The sequence below is a fragment of the Prionailurus viverrinus genome, chromosome B4, assembly GCF_022837055.1.
Source record: "Prionailurus viverrinus isolate Anna chromosome B4, UM_Priviv_1.0, whole genome shotgun sequence".
Classification (NCBI taxonomy): Eukaryota; Metazoa; Chordata; class Mammalia; order Carnivora; family Felidae; genus Prionailurus; species Prionailurus viverrinus.
Genome location: NC_062567.1, coordinates 138,960,861 through 138,984,129, shown reverse-complemented (window position 1 = coordinate 138,984,129; position 23,269 = coordinate 138,960,861). Strand labels below are relative to the sequence as shown.

The following is a 23,269-nucleotide window of genomic DNA, read 5'->3' as shown; positions in this document are numbered from 1 at the left end:
CCCACTGCCAGGTAAGCCCAGATGGAGCGCCCCAGCCCCTGGGAGCAGGGTCTGAGGGTCCGAGCACCAGGACACGGGTGTGCGGCAGGCTAGCGGGGGTGCGGGGAGGCCGGGGGTGCAGCGGCTGTGGAGGGACTTGGTGCCCCCTGAGGGAGCTGGTCTCCACCCGCCTTCCGGACCCTGTGAACGCGACAGCTCAAAGGAGCGGTGGGCAGGTCCATACCTGCTTCCGGTAGGGTGTGATCACACCAATATCGCTTGCAGACACCTGGCTGGAGATGCCCCTGGCCAGGAGGCAGCAGTAGCGCATGACCTGGACGGCTTCGGCCGCGTTGAACCAGGACGGGCTCCTGCCTTCACGAGCTTCGCCGCCCTGAGTTAACAATTTGGAGATAAGAGAATGGCACACCCAGCCCCCAGACTTCATTTCCTCAACAGGTGCTGTGAAGGGGGCTGTGAACAAGGAAGGAGCAGAGCAGGTGTCGGGATACGGCACGCGTGAGGCAGATAAAGTACGCCCGTGCTCCTGCAGACCTCACACTCCGGTGGGCAGACTAACTTCAGTCACGGTCACGTCCGCCACGGCCGCAGCAAGGGCCCCGGCGGAGAAGGGCTGCTTGGGGGCGGCCTGCGATTTGCTGACAGGAGTGGATGGGCGGTGATGCACGTGCAGGAATTGCCAGGCAAAGAGCAGGGTGCTTGGCCAGGGTGGGGACGCGGGCCCTGCCGGGGAACCTCAGGGCGTGCCACAAACAGGAACAAGCAACCGGTGCGGCCCAAACCTTGGGAGCCGGGGCCAGAGCAGACCACGGGACCTGCAGGGCGGCGGCCGGCTGCAGTCAGGCAGGTGAGCACGCACTCGGGGCCCCCCTCCCTCCCCACGTGTAGGCCTGGGCCCTCTCAGCCAGCCATCAAAGGAGCATGCCTCTGACCCACACGCACGCACAGGTGCTCAGCGTCACCGATAATCAGGGAGACACAGGTGAGAGCCACAAGGTCCCCCTCACACATGGTTTCTACGAAGAAACAAAACAAGCGTTGGGGAGGATGTGGAGAAACCGGACCCCTGTGCACGGCCCACGGGAACGTAAATCGGCACGGTCACTGTGGAAAACGGTGTGGCGGCTTCTCAAAGAACGACACCGGAAATCCGATGTGATCCAGCAATCCCACTCGAGGGCCTCAGAGACATACCGTATGCCTGTACCTTGCAGCATTCCGAACAACAGCTACAACGTGCAGGCGACCCAAGTGTCCGCGAGTGGATGGACAGATAAACCAAAGACGGTCCATCCAGACAATGGAATGTTATTCGGCCTTAAGAAGAAAGGAACTTCTCACACCCGTGTCCTGAGGACTTTGTGCTGAGTGAAATAAGCCATCACAGAAGACAATACTGGAAGACTCCACTCATATGAGGCACCTACAGGAGTCAGATTCACGGAGCCAGAAAGTAGGTGGTGGGCGCCAGGGGCCTGGGAGCAGGAGGGGAAGTGAGTGTTTAATGGGGACAGAGTTTCGGTCTGGAAAGATGGAAAAGTTCTAATAACTGGATGCAAAACAATGTGAATACGTTTAACACTACTGAACTGTACATTTGAAAATGGCTAAAGTAAATTTTATGTCACATGTTATTTTGGCACAATTAAAAAAAAAAAGAGAATACCAGACACAGCAATTGGAATGTATTAACCTTGAGGATGTTTTTTGCTGTTGTTAAGCCGTACGTAATTTATCTGGGGCAGAAGGAGAGGGAGACACAGAATCCGAAGCAGGCTCCAGGCTCTGCACCGTCAGCGCAAAGCCCGGTGTGGGGCTTGAACTCACGAACCGTGAGATCGTGACCTGAGCTGAAGTCGGACGCTCAACCGACTGAGCCACCAGGTGCCTTTTTAATTTTTTTTTAAGTTTATTTTGTAATCTCTACACTCAACATGGGGCTTGAACTCACAACCCTGAGATCAAGAGTTGCATGCTCTTCTGACAGAGCCAGCCAGCTGCCCTGTAATTTATCTTTGAGATTGACAATAGAGAACTACAAACAATTTCAGCGTGATGGTGCTTAGGCAAGAACTTACTGAAAGAGAAAAAACGCCGAATAGCGACCAATCACCTACAAAAAATAAGGAAAAGGAAGAAACCATGAAAATTGGTAATAAAGGTGGAAATGAAGGAATAAAGGTAAGAAAGCATAGGTTAGACTGACTCATCTCATTAAAATCAGAGACTCTCAAACTGGGTTAAACATGAAAATGAGCTGTTCTAAGAAAGATACGTACGGTAAGATGGTGAAGAGAGAAAAAGAAGGGCTACGATACCAGATAAAAAGAAACGAGCAACGGCGACATTAGTATGACTTACCAGATGGAATTTAAGGCGAGAAACAAGAAACAGTAGGGAGAACGTAACGTGAGGAGGAAGACAATCCTAACTCGTATGCAGGAAACACCTCGGCAGTTAAGTCCCTAAGGCAGAAGCGACTGGAATTCACAGAGGATTGGATAAAAAAGCACAACTATAACGAGAGACCTCACCGCGCCTCTCCCTCCGCGGGCGTGCCGACATCAGGACACAGGGGAGCTGAACCACAGACTCCAAACGTTTGTTTAAAAATATACACGGAACTTGCATCCCTCAAATAGAGACTATACCTTTCGGGGGTATGTCCTCAGAATATGTACCCAACCTGATACCTAGTTGGCCGCAAATTTTTAAAAGCAGAGAGTTTACAGGCCGTTGTTCTTGACCACCTAATAAAATTAAAAACAACAAAAAAGAGGTGGCCAAAGAATTCTCAGCCACTTGAAAATTAAGAAAAAAATACTTCTCTGTAACCCTTGGATCAAAAAAAAGAGAAGAAAGAGAAAGTTATAAATGTCCAGAAAGTTGTGAAAGAAGATCCCTCAGCAGACACACGTGGAAAGGAAGGTACAGGTCGGCATCTCCGGCGTCTTCCTAATTCAGAGGATGAGGAGTTACGACAAACAAAATAGATACGCACGTTAGCAGGGGGATGATTAAAGACAAAGCAAGATTAACGAAGCAACGAAACAAAGCGGAGAAAATGCAAGTCAGTCCGAAGTTGGCTTTTCAATTAGACCAGGGCTTGCCACATCTCTCCTGTCAGGGACCAGAAGGTATCCCAGGCTCTGACAGGGCTAGGCTGTCCTACTCCACTCTGCCATGGCATCAGCCACCTGTCCACCGCGGTGCAGGCTTCCGACCGTTTCTCTAGGAGGACAAGACCACAGCCACCTTGGTGGCTCCTCCTGGGCCGCCCCGGGGCTCAGCCCTGCCCCACGATGTTCACGCGGCACGTTCTGCTGTGCTCCTTCGGCTGAGATGTGCTGGGCACGGGAACGGAGCAGGAGTCAGACAGAGGTCCTTCCAGAGCCTCCGCAGGGGAAGCTGTCAGTCAAGGTAACACTTCAACGAGGGGGGCACCTGCCAGGGAGGGGGCCTGCCGTCGCATCTCGGGGACTGGAGCGGCCTGCGGGAGCCACGGCTGAGGGTGCAGAGGGAGTGCAAGGGGCAGGCCTTGACAGCAGCCCTGAGGCCAAACCCTTTTTGCTCAAATGATGGCAGTGGACTGTTCTCCGCAACCCAGCCCGAGGCCTCATCACCCATTTTATGCTCAGGGCCCAGAGTGGAGCCTGGGACACAAGTAGGCCCTTGAAAAATTCTTACTAAATAAATGTTTTTGGACTTTGTTTCACTGCCTATGTTTTTTGGTTTTTGGTTTTTTTTTTTTTTTTGAGTCTACAAGTATGCTTCCGTTGGCTATTGCTTGTGGTATATCTAACTGGCTCCGTATCTCATTCTGCTACAAACACTTTTTGCACATTTAAAACACATCTGCACGTTTATAATCCATTCATTTCTCATGAAAAAAACCCGTTGTGACTTCCATGTAGTCTTCTATGCATTAAATATAGGAATTAATTTAGGCAGAACAACACTGGCCTGTCTGTTCATGAACATCACCTGTCTCACGTCACACGCTCGGGTCCAGTTCTCTCCCTGCAGCAATCCTGCTTACTTCTTAGGCTTCTTAGGCTGAAGTCTAGCGAATGTCAGGGAGATCTCCGACATTTTCTACACTTTCTGCTACGTTTTCTAACTTGTTTTTCTGATATACAGGGAAGCTTCTGAGGATGGACAGAACAGGGGCAGGATGTTCCCGGGAAGGGGGACCGGCATACGAGGTTGGGAGAAAGCACCGGTCAACAGGGCTCTGTGGCGAGTGTCTCAAGCTGAGAGGGACCGGTCTCTTTCCTTGAATTCTCTTTTGTCCAAAGGGTAGCCCTTCCACAGCCACAGCTGAACACGCAACCCCACCCCCTTCCATCCACTTCTGAGAGAGCACACGGCGGTGGCACCGTCACTTGGATTCACGCACCCCCAGCCCCACCGGTGCCTCCTGTCCCGGGGTTGGGGCGCAGCCCCAATTCTGGATGAGAACCCCGGGGGCAGTTAATGAAAAAGATGACTTCTTGTTCTAACAACCAAATTTCAATACGGAGTCTCTGATGTTAGGGCACAGTTGTCACTTTTTGGGCTACTGAGCATCTAGCTCTTTCCTACTGTGGAGCCCCCCACCTGGTGAGGCCATGGTGACAGGCAGGTGTCCCCACCCCACAGCAGTCCCCTCGCCTGACACAGGCTCACAAGGGGTGCGGTCCTTCTTGGTGGGCACGGGGCCTCCTGGTACCCAGCTCCCCCAGCTCCGCATCACCCCAGCCTCCCCCTCAGTCACACGACGCCTTCAGGCACCCCCCACCCTCCAGTGCCCACTTGGGCCAGCACTTCCGAGTCTGTTCTGTGTACAGTCACCTGAGTGGCCGACGGGCCGGCCTTGCAGGGGGAGAAGCCCTCCTTACTGGTTCTACTCTTCGGCATCAGTGTGGCCATCTGCCCACTGGCAACTGGTGAATGCCCCACTAACAACGGACTTGAACAAACCACATGTGATGAACACGCACAGACCCACGAACAGCACTGAGGGCTCACGTGGCCACTAGACCACTCTCGGCGCACGACTCACCCTCACGCCGTGGAATATGAGCGGGAAGCCTTTCTTCGGTAACTTCTCCCAGCCCAGCAGGGAGGTCACCACCTTGGGGTCTGCGCACACTTCGAGCTCTCTGTGGTAGAACAGCCTGGATGGCAGTGCCAGCAGAGCTGGGTGGGATCTGTAGTTGTTCACGAGCTTTGTAACCTGCAAAGAGAGAGCTGGAAACGGGTCCAGAGCCAAACTGGCACACGCGTGTCACACTTCTGTCAAAAGGAGAAATGCCGAGACCCATCTCAGATCGTAGCCCTGGGGGCGCCTGCTTCTGCCTGTCCTCCCTCTCCTGGCCTGTCACCTGCCAGCTCCTCAGGAAGTGCTCCCGCACCTCTAACGACTTTTTGAACAGAGGGTTTGGTTTCTTTTAATTGAAATATAATCAACGTACGGTGTTATATTAGTCTCAGGTGTACAATATAACGATTTGACAGTTTGCTACGTTTCTCAGGGCTCGTTAGGAAGAGTGCATTCTTTTTTTAAGTGTATGTTTTCCGGGGGGGGGGGGGGGGGGGGCGGAGAGACAAAATGCGAGTGGGGGAGGGGCAGAGAGGGAGGGAGACAGAATCTGAAGCGGGCTCCAGGCTCCGAGCCATCAGCACAGAGCCCGAAGCAGGGCTCGAACTCACAAACTGTGGGATCGTGACCTGAGCTGAAGTCAGACGCTTAACCCGCTCTTCTCGCCCCCTCCCTGCCCCAGCCCCCTGGACTGGTTTGGCTCAAGGCTTCTCCACCCACCTCCTCTTCTTTGTGGCTCCCCCGTCTCTGGGCCCAACAGGTTCCCGGGTGTCGCCGCTTTCCCGCAAGGCATCGCCTGCTCGCCATCTCAGCCTCCCACCCGGCCCCCCCATGCTTTGATCCCACCACCACGCCGCAGGCGGGGGGCGCACCGCCATCCTGCCCTGCTTGCCAGGGCCCGGCAAGAGGGAGGGAGGCTCCCTGGCAAATCAGGTGGTAGGGCAGCTGCTGGGAGGGGAGGCCAACCACACCTGGTGGCCTGCTGGCATCTGTGTGGCTCCGCAGCACGGTTGGAGGCTCCCACAGCTGTGGTGGCTGTGGCCGTGACTGGAACCTGATAGCGAGGCAGGAACATGCTCAGTGCTGCCTGTGACGCCTGCCTGTGGCTGTGCTGAGTGCCCAGGCTGGGCTCCCCTCTGGCCACCGAGGCGCCCTTGCCCCCACTGGACTCCTCACTGGCACTAAGCATGAAAAATGCGTCCTCTGTCCCAAGGATTTTAGTGTCCACCACTCGACAGGAATGCACTGTCGCTGCCAGGAGAGCTCTTCACCTGGAAAACGCGTTCTGGACTGCAAAGCCCCAGGACCTATGGACCTGATGACACGGGTTTGCTGAGAAGTGCAGTGCTCGTGAGCGAGCCCCTCTGAACCCACGGGTAGGCTCAAGGGCCTGCTCTCACAGAAGAGGTGAACGTCAGGAAAAGAGAAGAGGAGAAAGCTGCTCGATGGTCCCCCGAGTCCAGACAGCTGAGGGGTCTCCCTCAGGGGTGGAGGGGCTGGTTGTGCATCCGGCCGCACACTCCCCTCCATAGCCACTGTCCCGCAGCCCCGGTCTTTCTACGAACCCATGAAGCCTGGTCTCATGTCAGTTGCAGGCAGCCACTGGCTCCTGGGCCGTGGGGCCCTCGTGGCTAAGGGCACATCCCCCTAAGCCACAGCCAGCTTGAAGCCTGGTTGGGACCTTGTTGCGAGCCGCTGGTGATGTCACCAGCACACAGAGCGAGAGTGACCTGTGTCCTGCCTCCAACTGGCCTGGGGCCTCATTGGTGGAGGGGGTCTTCCCTTGTTCCGGGGTGAGAACCCGGTAGGCCCCAGGACTTTTCTGTTGATCCACGGTGACAAATTTCAGCTCCGCAACTACGACGTGTTCAGCCTCCAAAATGCTAATCAAAGCCCCAAACTCAAGCTCAATTTGGCATCTCAGCTCCTTGCACCCCAAGCCAGGCCCTGTGTCGGCCTGTAGAGCACCTGGCGAGAGAGGCCCTCTGCCCCCAGAAACTCGCTGCAGCTTCAGGCGCCCTGGGGAGAAGGAAGGTGCCGCGCTGTCAGGCAGAGGAGGCTTTGCTGCCCGTTCAGCCGGAGGGGGGGGGGGGGGGGGGGCGGGATGGGGGATGTGGACACCAGGGGGCGCACATGCGTCTCCCACAGGCAGGGTGCTCTTCGATGCCCAGTCTGGGCTGGCGCGAGCCCACTGCTGCCCTGGGCTTGCCTTGGGGCAGTCTTCCACGGCCCTCAGCACCTCCGGAGGGTCCAGCTCTCCCCAGCCCATGCCACTTCCCATGCTGTCTTGCCCCCTCTGTTCTCCAGGTGGGTAAAGGGCCTGAGGGCCCATTGCCTGGCACAGGTCCCAAGCGTTTCCAGGAAAACCTGCCCATGATCACCACGCCTCCTTTCTGTTTACTGTTAAAGTTTAGAAGGAACTCTCCTTTTGTGCTGCAGGAACTTACAGAATGTGCTACTTGGCTCACTTTAACGAGGGACCCCAGAGACCCAAGGCTCCCAAACTCCAGTGTTCCTGTGGGGGAGGGGGCTAAAATGCAGATTCCAAGGCCCATCCCTCTGAAGCGGTCACAGTCTGGCTGAGAAGGGAATCTGCAGGGATTCCCAGCAAACTAGCACCACAGGAAGGAGACACGGCCTCTTCTTTCAGACTATGAACTAGAAGGCTCTTTCCCGTTTTCCCACGTTAACTCAGATTTAACTCTTCTCGTGTTTGGCCCCACAGAACCTCAGCCATCAGCCTTAGACGGGACTGCCTGGAACGGCTGAGCTACTGGGACAGAGGTGCTGGCAAAGTCCCTTCTGGGATGGGGGAGGGGAGTGTGAGCTCAGTGCGCACGGGGACTGGGGTGGAAGGCCATGAGGAACCACGTGCCGCGGGGAGTCTGTGCTTACCAACAAGGGGTTGTAGGCGCCACAGGCACCGAAAGCGTCTTCGTCCCTCATATACACCGGCCGAGACATCAGTCTTTCCAGCATAGACACATTCAGCCCGTAGGCCATGGCGAGTCTGGACTTAATAACCGGGCCGAGCTGCATGGGGTCTCCGGCAAGGACAATCTGTGGCACACAGGCGGGCACCCACACTAGTGCAGGGACACAGACTCACAACCACAGCTGGGAGGGGTTTGGGAAGTGGGTCAGCCACGTGTGCACCAGGCTGGCCTCCGCCTTCGGGTGGCCGGGCTGGCTGAGGCTCCCTGAGGGCAGGCTGGGAGGCGGCCGGCCCCCACCATCACTTGGGCTCCAGAAGACGGGGGACGCAGCACGGCTGCCCGAGCAAGGTGGCAGAAGCTCAGATGAGGGCGGCAGGATGTGAAGAACAAAGTGGCTGGGTGGCCTCTGTCTCTGTCCCCTGGAAGTGCACGCTGTGCCCCTTCCCCTTCTGCCTGCGGGCCCTGGCCCACGCCCACCGCCCACCGCCCACGGCCCACGCTGCAGCTGAACCAGGTCTTCTCCCTGCTCTCTGTGCTGCCCCCACACCAGGCAATCAGGATGGGAGGAGGCAGGTGTCTAGGGGACCAGGAGAAGCTAGGAAGGGCCCTCCTGAGTGACGGACGTGTGCAGAGGAGAGGGCCAAGGGAAGCCTGAGAGGACCCCGGGTCACCATCAGGGGGAGTGCTGGAGGAAGCAACAGGTGTTGAGTAGGAAAGAGCCAAAGCATCAGCCTGGGATAAAAGGGGTTAGCAGCAAGGGGCAGGGGGGGAGCAGAGGGGTCAGAACCCTGGGCGGTGAGCCGGGAAACGCCTGGATGTCCCTGTCTGGCTGCACAAAGACTCTTGGAGTCTGTTTCCCAAGCGAATCAATCTAGGCAGAGCAGCCCTTTCTTCCTCGTCCACGCAAGGCCCTAGCGTCACGGAGCCTCGGGGTCCGTGGTGCCTCACCTGAGCCCGTCACCCCTGTGACACCTGTCTCACCCTGTGCTGGGGTGTGCAGAGCGCACGCCAGAGCAGGGGAACGGGATGAGAACCCCACAGCAAGCAGGCCTCACCTGGCCGTTGGCGTCTGAGACCAGCCCCAGAGGAATAAGGCATTCCGGCTCACTGGCCTGTCCTGCTTCGTCCACAAACACGTGTGTGAAATGTCCGACTCTAGAACCAAAGGTGTACTGAATGGTCATTTCTGTCTAAGTGTCTTAGCCAGCGACACCCAACTCACACGGCAGGGCCACGTCTGCCCCAGGGCCTGGCAGTGGGGCCAGGAAGGTGGGTGTCACCTGGGCAGATTAACTACAGGCCACGGGCCTGTCAGGAGACCTGAATGAAGTCCTGTCAGCACCTGGGACTCTACAGGACGTAGGTGCGTGTGTAAACAGATGCAGGGGGACAGAGGATGAGGGTGGGAAGGAACAACTGAGGAGAGGCTGGGGCGGGCAGCTCCACGACGGGGCTCACAGCACAGCAGGCCCTCCTCGGTCCCTTGAGGCTCGGACTGACAGCACGCGGGGAGCGGGAAAGCCTGGTTGGAACGCTGCTCCTCTACTCACGGACCGTGTGACCCGGTGCCTCAGTTTCCCCCACGTGACTGCCGCCCTCCCCGACTCACCCTCATGAGCGTGCTCTCGGCCAGGACAATACCCCAACCTTCCAAGCCGACGGGGGCGGGGGGGGGGGGGGGGGGGGAGGGGAGAGGCCAGGGGATAGCGCAGAGCACGTGTGCCCTGGGCCCCAGGCAGCCTGCAGAAAGATCTGCAGCAGGGACACGGTGCCGGGAGCCACAGAGCCACTGGCGACAGGACAAACTTTGGGCCGAGACCAAAGAGCCGCCATCAGAGCCCAGTGGTGTGCGGTGAAGTAGAGCTGGACCCTGACTTTCTCCTTCTGCTGGGAGTCAGGCTGTGGCCCCACAGCAACACCCACAGGTCCCTCCCGACCAAAGGGGGAAATCGCAGGCTTTGGGTTTTCTACCCCATGTCCCAATTCCTGCTGAAGAAACGCAACATTATGTACCTTTCTTAGAATATAAGCAGCACTTAAGTTTTCAATTGCGTTCCTCAGTTATTTAAAGTTACTTAAAAAAAAATTTTTTTTAATCTTTATTTTTGAGAGAGAGACAGAGTGTGAGCAGGGGAAGAGCAGAGAGAGGGAGACCTAGAATCCTAAGCAGGCTCCGGGCTCCGAGCTGTCAGTACAGAGTCCCAGAGCCCGAAGTGGGGCTCGAACTCACGGACCGTGAGATCATGACGGGAGCCGAAATCAAGAGTCGGACGCTTAACCGACTGAGCCACACAGGCGCCCCTACTGAAAGTTACTTTCATCAGTCGGTACTGTTCCTTTTTACCTGCAAGCCTCCTGCAGCCCCAGCTGCCACAGGCTCCTTCCTTGTCCTTTCCCCCCTCGGGACAGCCTTGGGCCCCTCTCGCCGCTGGGGTCTCGGCACGAGTGTGGCTTCCCTGCGCCCCCGCCCAGCAGGCACCCCCCGTGTGGCCAGCCTCCCCTCAGACAGAAGCTCTGGGAGGCCAGAGACCCCGGCCGTGCCTAGTGCCTACCTCACTCCTATTTGGTAAAAGAGCCCCGCACTGCTGCACGTTGTGATTATTATCCTGAAGCGCGAGGCCTTCCAGATGTCTTCTCCATCTTTGCAATACGCTTTGATAGCATCAACGATCATCTGGAGGGAGGAGGGGGGGGTCAGTTTACTTTCCAGAGAGTTAAGTGTTTCTTTCAATTGGACATAGTCACAGAGCTGAAAACAATTCTAAAAGATGATGTTGTCCTGGTCCCACTTCTTAATTAAAACTAAGTAAATGACTGAAGATTGTTTTCTTAAATCAAAATATTTCATATCTTCATACCAATTTAGTCCATGTTCTACAGACTCTGGAGCCATGAATATAACACAACATCCTGGAGATCCTTCCCCAAAACAAGTGCATACGTTTTCTAGATTCAGTTTCTTTTGTTAAGCAAACCAGGAATTTCTAATTTTCCCAAAGGGACAGCAGAAGTGCTGCTATTTAATAAGCTGCAAATGCTCATCTCGCAGAAGCAGCAGGAGAAAGGACTTCGAGTTGGGTGCGGGTGGGAGGGCCTCCATGGCAGCAGGCGGGGACGGCTCACCTCCTCGAACCTGCAGGTGGCATTCACCCGCACCATGGCGCCCGGCCGCAGCACCTGGCTCTCATGCAGTCGCAGACACACGAGGTCGGCTGCACTGTTGGAGGGCGCACACACCAATATGCGACTGTCCGGCAGAGCGCGGTGCACCTTCAACCAGGACACAGGAGAAACAGAGGTGGTAAATGTCAACCTGCCAAGTACGGGCACGGGTCGGGAGGCTGACGCCAACGTGCGCGAGCTCACTACGCGGGTTTGGCCGTGTGGGCTCACGCGTGGGCTCAGACTCACGCAGGGATGATTCTTCCCATCGGGTGCACATGCCAGCAAGACACGAGGGCAGGCGAGGGAGTTCTCTGTCCTCCCAGACCCCAGGCTACCCTCCCAAGGCAGACACAGCGTCAGATTATTCTCGTGTGCACGGCTCGCGGTACGGTACCAGCTGGACACTCAGCACACACCTGCTAATCTGAATCCCGAATGACACAAAAATACTACACGCGATCTCCACCAATTCAACTTTTAAATAATGGAAATACCAGAAACTTCTGCAGAACGGTGGCTGAGCTACTGTAACGGGAACTTATTTTCTGCAGGAAAATTTCATGATGTGATGAGTCAATGATGATTCTTTTTTTTTAAAGTAATCTACCCCCACCATGGGGCTCAGACATCCCACAACCTCCAACACCAAGAGTCGTAGGCTCCCCTGACCGAGCCAGCTGGGCACCCCAGAGCGACTGACCGTTCTAAGAATAGAGTCCTTTCTACATTCCATATACGTATATGTTTATTTATTCATTATTTCCACCTGAACAATTTCCATCTTTAAGTGCCTGGCATGATAGGCTACACTTTATTTTTTAAATTTTGTTTTATTTATTTGCTTACTTACCTATTTGTTTACATCCAAGTTAGTTAGCATATAGTGCAATAATGATTTCAGGAGCAGACTCCAGAGGCTCATCCCCTACGTATAACACCCAGTGCTCATCCCAACCAGTTTTCTTCTTAATGCCCCTAGCCCATTTGGCCCATCCCCCCTCCCACAACCCCTCCAGCAACCCCGTTTTTTCTCTGTATTTAAGAGTCTCTCCCTGTTTTTATATTATATTCGCTTCCCTTCCCTTCTGTTCATCTGTTTTTGTACCTTAAATTTTACATATGCGGGCAACAGAGTCCCTTCTAAACCGATGAAATAAGCTTTGAAAACCCTACATGCTCCCATAAACAATACAGAACAGACTCAGCTAAACGTGAAATAATGGGTTTTTGAGCCCGTCCCCGCTTTCTGACTCTGCAGGAGCTAGCACTTCCCAAAGATGTGAAGGCCCAGCGTAGAGCCGAGTTTTCTGGTGGCCGTGTCACCACCTGTGGTTACCTGTAAAACAGCCTCTATGATTGTCACTGTCTTCCCGGTTCCAGGAGGCCCGAACAGAATGTACGGGAGCGGGCGGCAGTCGCCACTGAGAATTCTTCGAACCGCTAACTTCTGGTTTTCATTGAGCACGGGATTGAAAAATTCCTTTTCTCTCGCCTTGGGGATCTGGGCTTCATTTACTGGATTCAGAGTGGAGAAATGGTGTTAGGCACAGCCGGAGCACGGGTCAGTACGGGCCACCAGGACAGCCGGGACACTGCCAGTCAGGCGGGGGGGCTCCTCAGAGCCCACTGCTGAGGCGCTCTTTCTAACAGCCTCAACTCGGGCAGGCAGAGTGGGGAAAATCAGCTTAGCCGAGGGCAAAACCACCGGCCACTTAATTCATTTTTCTGCTTTACACGTGCAGCATCACCTAGCATGTTGGAGACCCACTCTGGAAAAGGTCAACGAAAATAGCCCGTCGTCACATCTCAGGTCGAGGACCTAACCTGAAACCTCACGTCCCCAGTCTTCAGTGGAGACAAGTGTTCGTTGCTCTGGCTTGTGGTCAGACCACACACACCTCCCGACCCGTCTCGCTTCTGCAGGAGCGGGCCGCGCCGGGGGTCGGCCCGTAGGCAGCCCCTCGCAATACGCACCCAGGTTACCTGGCTTTCTGGCAAAGGCTGCCAGCCTCAGTGCGTCCTGGGCACCAGCTGGCCTCTCCTCTGCTGCGTGTTTACTTTGGTCCTTTGTGGATTTCTGATTCTAGAAATAATCATGCAGAAAAACGGCCTTAAAAAAACCCTTGCGTTTGTTTACACAGCTTTGAAGAGTGAACATAAGCACTGCTGACGTTCCAGTTTTTTTTTCTTTTCGCCTGGATCCCCCATTCTACTTGTTTTATTTACTTAACACATCTTTGCATGGATCACAGGTCACGTAGTTTCAAAACATGATAAAAATACACGGCATCTGATAAAAAACCTGCCAAAAAGGTGTATGTTTTTTTAAATCCCCTTACAAAAATAAATATAACAGACTAAATCCTGTGATGGCGACTCCAGAACAAAGGGTTACATGTAGCTGACTAAGGTGTATTTTTTTTCTGCATCCTCCCCGCTGCACCTGCTCACCTACCAGGGAGATCCCGCAGTGGCTGAAGGCAAGTCCTGGGGTCCCTTGCTCCCGTGGAACCCCTCAGGCAAAACCCTTTTCTCTACAATGTAAACAAGCCCTCCGAAGGACAGCTCAGGTTAGCACTCACTCTGAGCATCACGCGCCTCTCAGGCACCGCCAAGGGCTGGCGGTGCTTCTCTACCAGTGGTGTTCCAAATCCTATAGAAGAACCGGTTCTGGGTGAATTGAAACATAAACTGAGTTTGTCCTGGACCGAGGGAACTGGTTTTCAAATTTCCCCCGTTACATACAATGCTGTAACACACAGCTCGGCACATTGATCACAGGATTGCATCACAGGATCACTTTCCTAGGACAAATCCTGCAAGGAAAATTGTTACTAAAAATTTCCCTGAGGGGCGCCTGGGTGGCTGAGTCAGTTAAGTGCCTGACTTCAGCTCAGGTCGTGATCTCGCAGCACGTGGGTTCAAGCCCCACACCGGGCTCTGTGCTGACAGCTCACAGCCTGGAGCCTGCTTCGGATTCTGTCTCCATCTCTCTCTCTGCCACTCCCCCACTCATGTTCGCTCGCTCACGCTCTCTCAAAATGCAAACACTAAAAAAATTTAAAAAGTAAAAGTTTCACTTAGCAATTGTACACACGTTGCCAAATTTTTGTCCAGAAGGACACAGCAATTTACCTTCCCATGCGGTCTATGCCTCTAAAGGGGCACGACAAGTATGGACAAGTTGTGTCACACGTACACACGACACTATCACGATTCGACAAACACTCCTGGGCTCATACGACGTCCCCCGCTGTCAACAGAGCGCTTCCAGTTCCTAGAATGCTTCGTACACGGAAGCCTCGATTGTGCACTTTTTGACATCTCTCCAGTGTGACGAACCGTCCTGAGGCCCACCTGTGCCACCCCTCTCACTGTTGAGAACCACTGCGCCAGGAGAACGTCACGCAACTCCTCTACCCACTTGCACGGGAACGGACGCTGGGCTGGTCCCGCGTTGGCCATGACTGACAGCGCCATTGTCAACTCTCGTGCGTCACCCCTCACACGTGCGTCGCCGGGGCCAGCGCCACGAGTGAAGCGCTTGGACCGTATGGCAAGTGCAGGCCTAGCTTTCTTCAGGAATTCTCTTCGAAAGCGGCCGTGCCACTCTGCATCCCCACCGGCCCGTGCCGGGCTCCAGCTGTTGCACACACGCACGACCCTTAGTGTGGTCGGTCCCGTTAATTCCATTTTCGCCATTTTAATACGGGGGTAGTAGCAGAGTTCACTGTGTTTTAACCTGTGCTCCCTAGGGACTAACGTTATCTTTTCATGACTTATCATTTGCATACAGACAGTCCCTGACAGTGGTTTGTCTTGTGATGGTGTGAAAGTGGTACACGTTCTGTAAAAACTGTACTTGGAGTTTTGAATTTGGATCTTTTCCTGGGCTAGCGGTATGTGTGGTGCGATCCTCCCGTGTCGCTGGGCGGCGGCCTCAGCCCCCGGTCAGCCCACGATCACGAGGTCAACAACCATCCTGTACCCAGACAGCCATTCTGTTTGTCACCGAGAGTGTAGCACTCAGTACGTTACACGAGGTGTTCGCTTTATCATCAACAGGCTTTGCATTAGCGGATTCCGCCCCACTGTTACGAGCGCGTCTGAGGAAAGCCAGGCTAGGCTGTGATGTTTGGTAGGTTAGGTGTTTGCACCATCAACTTATGGTATTTTCAACTATGCTGAGTTTAACAAGACGTGACCCCACTGTAAGCGGAGTAAGATCTGTATATTCTTTGGTGAAGTATGTGTTCACGTCTTTGGTTCAGTTTTAAGAGCCTCATGCTCTGGCGACAAGCTGGCTGGGCACTTGGTAGTTGTTTTAAATTGAGCATTTCTTCAATTACTGAGTGTACACACTTCTTTGTTCTCAATACGTCTTTCCTCAGATATGTGATTTGCCAAGATTTTCCGTCTTGTCATCTGTCTCTTCATTGTCTTTAACCAGGTCTTTCGAACAGCAAAATTTACTTCATTGGAGTCCAAATTTATCAGTATTTTTTCTTTATGGATCACATTCTTAGCATCTTATCTAAAAACTCTTTATCTCACCTAAATATATTAAGATTTTCTATCACGTGCTTTTCTAGAAATTTTGTGGTTTCAGGCTTTATATTTAGGGCTACGATCTGTTTTGAGTTAATCTTTGTGCAGGCTGTGAGGTATCATACCTCTGTACACAGACACGACTGTCATAGCACCTTTTGTTAAAGGTTATACTTTCCCTACTTTGACCACCTCTGCACGTCTATTCAGTCAATTGTCCAAATTCCCGGTCTATTTCCAGGCATCCCATTCTGTTCCACGGATACATTTGTCTGTCTTGATGCCAGTGGCACACTGCATTGATTGTTGTAACTTTGCAACAAATCTCCAGATCAGGCAGGGTGAGTTCTCTGAGTTTGTGTTCTTTTCCAAAGTTGTTCTGAAAATTCTAGGCCTTGTGCGTTTCCATACAGACTTTGGAGTTGGCTTGTCAGTTTCCACAAAAATGTCTGGTGAGATTTGGACCTGACTGGCACAGAGTCTGGAGGTCGGTTTGGGTTTTCTGATACATGAACAGTTTCTCTCATCAGTGTTGTGGGGACTCCAGGGGTCCAGTCTTGCACATCTTCTGTCACATTTACCTTCAATGTTTAAGAACATTTGGATGCTACCTTATATAGTACTAAAAATTTGATTCTGGGTGTTTAATGCTAGTGTGTGTGTGTGTGTGTGTGTGTGTGTACACACACACATATAATTTATTTTTGTATAGTGGCCTTGTATCTTGCAAGTTTGCTACTCACTCACTAATTCCACCAGCTTCTTTTCAGAGTCCATCAGATTTTACACACAATACGGATGCCTTTTATTCTTGCTGCAGTGCTGGTCTACGACCTCCTGTAGTGTCGAATGTTAGTGGCAGGAGTGGACGTGTCTTGATCCTCATGGGAAAAGTGCATTTGGTCTCTCACTGTGTGGGTTTTTTGTAGCTAAAGGAAGTTCCCTTCCATTTCTAGTTTGCTAAGCCTTTTGATCAGGAATGGATGTTGGGTTTTGTCAGATGCCTTTTCTGTATCTATGGAAATGATGGTTTTTCCTTTTTGGGTTGTTAACATGATGAATATCACAGACTGACTTTGGAATGTTAAACCCGCTTCTCATTCCTGGGATGAACCATTCTCCTGGTCTCTTTCATATACACACCCATACATATGCATATGAGTTCTCTGAGTTCTCTAGAGAAACAATCAACAGGACATACATGTGTAAGCTAAAAAGAGATTTCTTAGAAGAAACTGGCTCATGTGTTGACAGAGGCTGAGAAGTCCGGGGTGTGCCTCTGGCACGCTGGAGACACAGAACTGATGGCCCGAGTCCAAAGGCAGGACAGGACGATGTTCCTACTAGAGGCAGTAGAGCAGGGGGTGTCCCGCCAGGCCTGCCTGCTCCATTCAGGCCTCCCAGGAGGGATTACCCCCCCGGCCCCCACCCACCATCAATCCTACCCAGAAACACGACTGAACTAGGTATCAAACACCCTGGGCCCCAGGCCAGCTGACACGTCAAACGTCAAGAGTCCCCCAGGACTCTTCCTCAATCTTCTTCAAAATCTGCAGCCCGCAGTGGCGTCCCCTATCTCCTCCCGGATTCTGGTGACCTGTGTCTTCACGCTTTTCCCCCATCAGTCTTTGAAGTTTATCAATTTTATTGATCTTCTCTGAGAACCAGCTTTTGGGTTCACTGATTCCTCTACCGTTCTTCTGTTTTCTATTCCACTGATTCCTGTACCAATGTTTATCATTTTCTCTCTTTTGCTTAGTTTGCATTTTATTTGTTCTTATTTTTCTAGTTTTCTGAGGAGGAAGCGGAGGTCACTGACTTGAAGCCTGGTCACTCAGCACTGTAAATCTGCCTGACGAGGGCTCTGGCGGCCCCTTAGTGTTGGAGGTGCCGTACCATCACTTTCACACTGGGAAAAACACTCGCTTATCTACTGATTTCTTCTGGGATCAGTGGGTTGCATATGAGTATGTTTTTGGTTTCTTGAGATTTGGGGATTTTCTGGAGATCCCTCTGCTATTGATTTCTAACTTGAGTCCACGCGGTTAGACAACGTATCTTGTATCACTTTCATCCTTTTGCCATTTGGTGGCCTTGTTCCATGGCCCCAGATAAGGTCAACAGTAGTGAGTGTTCTGTGTCCACCTCTACACAAAGTGTATGCATTCAGTTCTTTCCAGGTGGGGTGCTCTATAAACATCCCCCTGGGGCGCCTGGGTGGCTCAGTCGGTTGGGCGTCTGACTTTGGCTCAGGTCATGATCTCACGGTTTGTCGTTTTGAGCCCCACACTGGGGGCTCTGTGCTGACGGCTCAGAGCCTGGAGCTTGCTTGGGATTCTGTGTCTCCCTCTCTCTCTGCCCCTCCCCACTTGTGTTCTGTCTCTCCTTCAAAAATAAACATTAAAAAAATTTTAGGGGCACCTGGGTGGCTCTGTTGGTTGGATGTCCAACTTCGGCTCAGGTCATGATCTCACGGATTGTGGGTTCCAGCCTCACATCGGGCTCTGTGCTGACAGCTCAGAGCTTGGAGCCTGCTTCGGATTCTGTGTCTCCCTCTCACTCTGCCCCTCCCCCACTTGTGCTCAGTCTCTCTCTCTCTCTCTCTCTCTCTCTCAAAAATAAACATTAAAAAAATTAAAAAAAAAACAAACCCAAACATCCCTCAGGTCACAGAGGCTGACTATTGTTCTGCTCCCTTGCACGGATCACTTTCAGTCAGTCTGTTCTGTTATTAACAGAGGGAGGGGTGCTGACATCACTGACCAGCACACGGAACTTGTCTGGTTCTCCCTGCAGTTTTATCAGTTTCTGTTTCGTGTGCCCTGAGTCTGTTATTGGGTGCAGAAGTGCCTAGGATTGTTAGGCACTCCTGAAATACTGTGACACCACCTTGATCCTCCCTATGCTCCGAAACCTACCCTGACATTCACACAGCCACCCCGCCACCCCATCCTGTGACTGTTACTGTCTTTCTTGTTGATACCTCTTCCCATCTTTCACTTTTGACTTATTTGTGTCTTTATATTTAAAATGTGTTTCTTAGTGGGGCGCCTGGGTGGCTCAGTCGGTTGAGCATCCTACTTCAGCTCAGGTCACCATCTCACGGTTCTTGAGTTCGGGCCCCACATCGGGCTCTGTGCTGAAAGCTCAGAGCCTGGAGCCTGCTTCGGATTCTGGGTCTTCCTCTCTCTCTGCCCCTCCCCTGCTCACACTGTCTGTCTGTCTCAAAAATGAATTAAAAAAACATTAAAATGTGTTTCTTATAGGCAGCATATAGTTGGGTCTTTCCTTTTTATCCAAGCCGGCAATCTCTGCTTCTTAACTGCCGTGTTTGGACCGCGAACACATGATGTGATTACTGATGCCGTTACATGTAACTCTCTCACTTTGCCATTTGTTTTCTCTGTGTCTCAACTGTTCTAGACACACAATTGTAGCCAGAGATGTCAACGCCCACTCTAAGTAAATCACTGCACAGGTGGGTGGGAATTAAGTCAGGTCATGGTACAACTGTCCATGTGTCCGTCTTTTTCTGGCTACTTTTGAATTGTTTTTATAATTCCATTTTATCTCCTTTGTGGGTCTAGCTCTTTATATTTGTTATTTCAGTAGTTGCTCTAGGATTTAGAGTACATATCTTTAACTGATCACAATTTACTTCAAGTAAATTACACCAATATGGTATAAGAGAAGTGATACTCTCTTCTCCCATCCCTTGTTTAGATCTACGTATGTTACAAACTACATAATACGTTGCTACTATTTCAAGAACTTAAAAAATCAATTATCTTTTTAAAAATTATTTAAGTATCACTTAAAAATGTTACCACAGTAAGAACATTTCACTTCAGATCTTCCCTCTTAAAAATGTTCCTATGTACAGTATAGCATGTAATGCAGGTCAGAGCTGTAGAGCAGACCCCCAGAGCTTGCCCCCCTGTAGGACTGAGACTTCGTGCCCACTTGTCAGCAGCTCTCCATTCCTTTCCCCCAGCCCCTGGAGCAGGCTCCAGGCTCTGAGCTGTCAGCACAGAGACTGACATGGGGCTCGAACTCACAAACCACGAGATCATGACCTGAGCCGAAGTCGGACGGTCAACCAACCGAGCCACCAGGCTCCCCGTGGGTCTTATCATTTTAGAGATCTCCTATGTTGGGGCACCTGGGTGGCTCAGTCGGTTACGCATCCGGCTTCGGCTCAGGTCATGATCTCACAGTCCGTGAGTTCGAGCCCTGTGTCGGGCTCTGTGCTGACAGTGCAAAGCCTGGAGCCTACTTCGGATTCTGTGTCTCCCTCTCTCTCTGCCCCTCCCCTGCTCATGCTCTGACTCTGTCTCAAAAATAAATAAAAAAACATTAAAAAAAAATTAAAAAAAAGAGATCTCATATGAGATGGATCCTGTAGGACGTGGCTTATCTCTCTGAGTATAATGTCCTCCAGGTCCACCCATGTCATCACATTTTATAGGATTTCCTTCTGTTTAAATTTTTTTTTTTCAACGTTTATTTATTTTTGGGTCAGAGAGAGACAGAGCATGAACGGGGGAGGGGCAGAGAGAGAGGGAGACACAGAATCGGAAACAGGCTCCAGGCTCTGAGCCATCAGCCCAGAGCCCGACGCGGGGCTCGAACTCCCGGACCGCGAGATCGTGACCCGGCTGAAGTCGGACGCTTAACCGACTGCGCCACCCAGGCGCCCCATCCTTCTGTTTAAAAAGTCAGTTACTGAGTGCCTGGGTGGCTCAGCTGGTTGAGCATCTGACTCTTGGTTCCAGCTCAGGTCACGATCTCACAGTTGTGACTGAGCCCCACATCAGGCTCTGTGCCAAGTACGGAGGCTGCTTGAGACTCTCTCACTTTCCCTCTGCCCCTCTTTGCCGTGTGTGCGCTCGCTTTTAAATGAATTAAAAAGTGAGTTAAAAACTCAGTTATCTTTTAAAGAGGATTTTTTTCTGCAACAAAACATTCTTTACATGTCCACACCCACTTATCATTTCTGGTCCCTTTTGCTCCTCCAGGGAGGCCATCGTGTCCCTCTAGGGCGGTTTCCATGTGCTGTAAGGGCCTTCGCGGCTGGTGGTACAGGTCAGCGGTAACTCCTGCCCCACCTTTCAGCTCAGGCACGTCTGGAAAATTGTGTACATCCTCTTCATTTCTGAAGTGTAGGTTGGGCACAGAGTTCCAGGCGGACACTGTTTCCTGCCAGCACCTTCCAGAGCCGCCCCACTGCTATCAATAGGAAATCTGCTGCCGTTCCTTGTTCTGCTCCCCTGCTTATAATGAGACTTCGTTTCTAAGGTTTATAAGTTCTTTCTAAGCAACTTTCAGGCATTTGATTGTCATGTGTCTTGGTGCAGTTTTCTCCAGATTTCTTGTACTTCAGGTCTGTTAAATTTCCTGGATATGTATGTAGGTTTATAGTCTTCATCGAATCAGGAAAGTTTCCACTGTTTTTTCTAGTATTTCTTACACTCCCCTCTCTGGGACTCTAATTGTGTGGATGCAAGGCCGTGGGTACTTGTCCCACAGCTCACTGATGCTTTTTTGGATTTTTTTTTTTTTTTAAGATTCTTCTTTATTGTTTCGCTTTGCTGAGTTTCTATCCGTGTTCAAATTCACTAATATTTCTGACTGTAGTTTCTAGTCTGTTAGTTGTCTGATATACTTTTCATCTTAAGACCTTGAGTTTTTGTCTCTAGAAATTTATCTTTTATTATTTATTTATTTATTTATTTATTTAAATTAAAAAAAATTTTTTTTTTCAACGTTTATTTATTTTTGGGACAGAGAGAGACAGAGCATGAACGGGGGAGGGGCAGAGAGAGAGGGAGACACAGAATCAGAAACAGGCTCCAGGCTCCGAGCCATCAGCCCAGAGCCCGATGCGGGGCTCGAACTCCTGGACCGCGAGATCGTGACCTGGCTGAAGTCCGACGCTTAACCGACTGCGCCACCTAGGTGCCCCTATCTTTTATTGTTTATATCTCCACTGAATGTGGAGCATATGGAGTATAATTATAATAACTGTTTTAACGTCCATGTCTGCTAATTCCTACCACTGTTATTACTTTTTTGACTATTACAGAAGTTTATTGAACCAGAAAGTTCAATATGAAAATGCACAACCTGATTTTTATATAGTAGGAAAATGTTTATATAGTAGGAGCTACGGAGAGGGGACACGTGGAAGCCACTGGTTTCTTCCATAACACACCCGTGGTTGACAGTGCTCATTCCAAGGCTTCTAACAGGATGACACAATTTCCTGGAATTACCACCATTCCAATGTCGTTCTGCCCCCCACTAGTTGCCATCTCCACACGTCCATCTTTCCCAAGATTCATGAAGGGACTGAACCCCCGCAATGTTCCCTGGACATGTCTGCCACCATTTAATCTCAGTGATAATCTCTCGTCCATAGATTTTTCAATTTAGGAGGGTGAGCTTTGTTAATGGTGTCTACTCGGCAAGCTCAAAGACGCCCCCAGGTGGAATTTGTGGCATCCTTCACGCTCCTGCATTATTAGGCCTGGCATACCACTATTATTTTCTTTAGTTGATTTCAACTGATGGAATTTAAAAAAAAAATTTTTTTTTTGGTATGGAAACCAATTTGACAATAAATTTCATATTAAAATAAAGTAGCAATGTTAAGTCCTTAAAAATTTTTTTTTTTTTTTTTTTTTTTTTTTTTTTTTTTTTTAAAGAGCACAAGCTGGGAAAGGGCAGAGAGAGGGGTGGGGACAGAGAATCTGAAGCAGGCTCTGCGTGTTATCAGGGCAACCCAACGTGGAGCTTCGAACCTACAAACCGTGAGATCATGACCTGAGCTGAAGTTGGACGCTCAACCAAATGAGGCACCCAGGCGCCCCTGAAATTCCTTATTATGGACAGTGTTTTTCAGTTTATTTCTGGATTAGATACCAGCTGTTGTGAATTTTACACCTCGTGTGTATGTACTCCTGCAACTATCCTTGACCTTGGCTGTGGGATGTGGCTGCACTGCTTGGAGAGCCACTCTCCGCTGGGCCCGTGGATGGGTGGGGCTGGCAGGCAGTGTAGGGCTAGACTCTCCCCACCCGCAGGCAACACCCTCTGAGGACTCTACTTGTCGCCCTGTGAATTCTCTGGCTTTGGGAACCAGTCGTTCCGGCACTGGGGGAAGGGTGGGGGTGGGTTCGGGCTTCCTCTCTGCTTTCCAGGGCTTCTTTCCCAGGCATGCATTCGTGACACAACTCCGGGGTGGTGGTGGGGGGTCTCTGCAGACCCTTCTTGTCCTGTGCTCTCCCCCAGTCCTCTGCCCCGTGAATGCCATCCACCTTGTCCTTATGCTGCCACCAGGTGTGTCTCCTCAATTCTGTAGACCACTGGCCTCCCTTTCTGCTCCCTGGCCCGGGAGCTCTGAAGATCGTAAGTTGGGGCAATCACAGGGTCACCTCATTTGCTTCCTCTGTCAGAAATCACTGTCCTAGGACATGCGATACCCAAGTATCTGAAACTGTTGTGTTGTGTGCTTTGTCTGAGTTTTGATTAGTTA

General features: G+C 51.6%; 2 protein-coding genes across 4 annotated transcripts in view; both read right to left on the bottom strand.

The window, feature by feature from the left end:
* The window catches only part of MOV10L1 (Mov10 like RISC complex RNA helicase 1), a 72,450-nt gene that overhangs the window by 2,066 nt on the left and 47,115 nt on the right, over window positions 1-23,269 (bottom strand). For 2 of the 3 annotated variants that reach the window (XM_047868320.1, XM_047868321.1), the window contains exons 16-23: window positions 13,168-13,267; window positions 12,521-12,699; window positions 11,143-11,289; window positions 10,572-10,693; window positions 9,075-9,174; window positions 7,979-8,143; window positions 5,045-5,218; window positions 224-373 (exon numbers count right to left, since the gene is read on the bottom strand). In XM_047868320.1, the coding sequence (XP_047724276.1) occupies window positions 224-373; window positions 5,045-5,218; window positions 7,979-8,143; window positions 9,075-9,174; window positions 10,572-10,693; window positions 11,143-11,289; window positions 12,521-12,699; window positions 13,168-13,267 (1,137 nt within the window). Of the gene's footprint in view, window positions 1-223; window positions 374-5,044; window positions 5,233-7,978; window positions 8,144-9,074; window positions 9,175-10,571; window positions 10,694-11,142; window positions 11,290-12,520; window positions 12,700-13,167; window positions 13,268-23,269 lie in introns of those variants that run through there. The other variant, XM_047868322.1, reaches the window with a different exon arrangement.
* On the bottom strand, window positions 21,879-22,180 carry LOC125171153 (small nuclear ribonucleoprotein G-like). The gene has a single exon (XM_047868323.1). It carries the CDS (start codon window positions 22,149-22,151, stop codon window positions 21,963-21,965), a length of 189 nt encoding a protein of 62 aa, XP_047724279.1. The 5' UTR covers window positions 22,152-22,180; the 3' UTR covers window positions 21,879-21,962.

Coding starts and splice junctions, on each gene's coding strand:
- LOC125171153 (XM_047868323.1), bottom strand. CDS start 22,151: ATGGACGAGAGATTATCACTGAGATTAAATGGTGGCAGACATGTCCAG.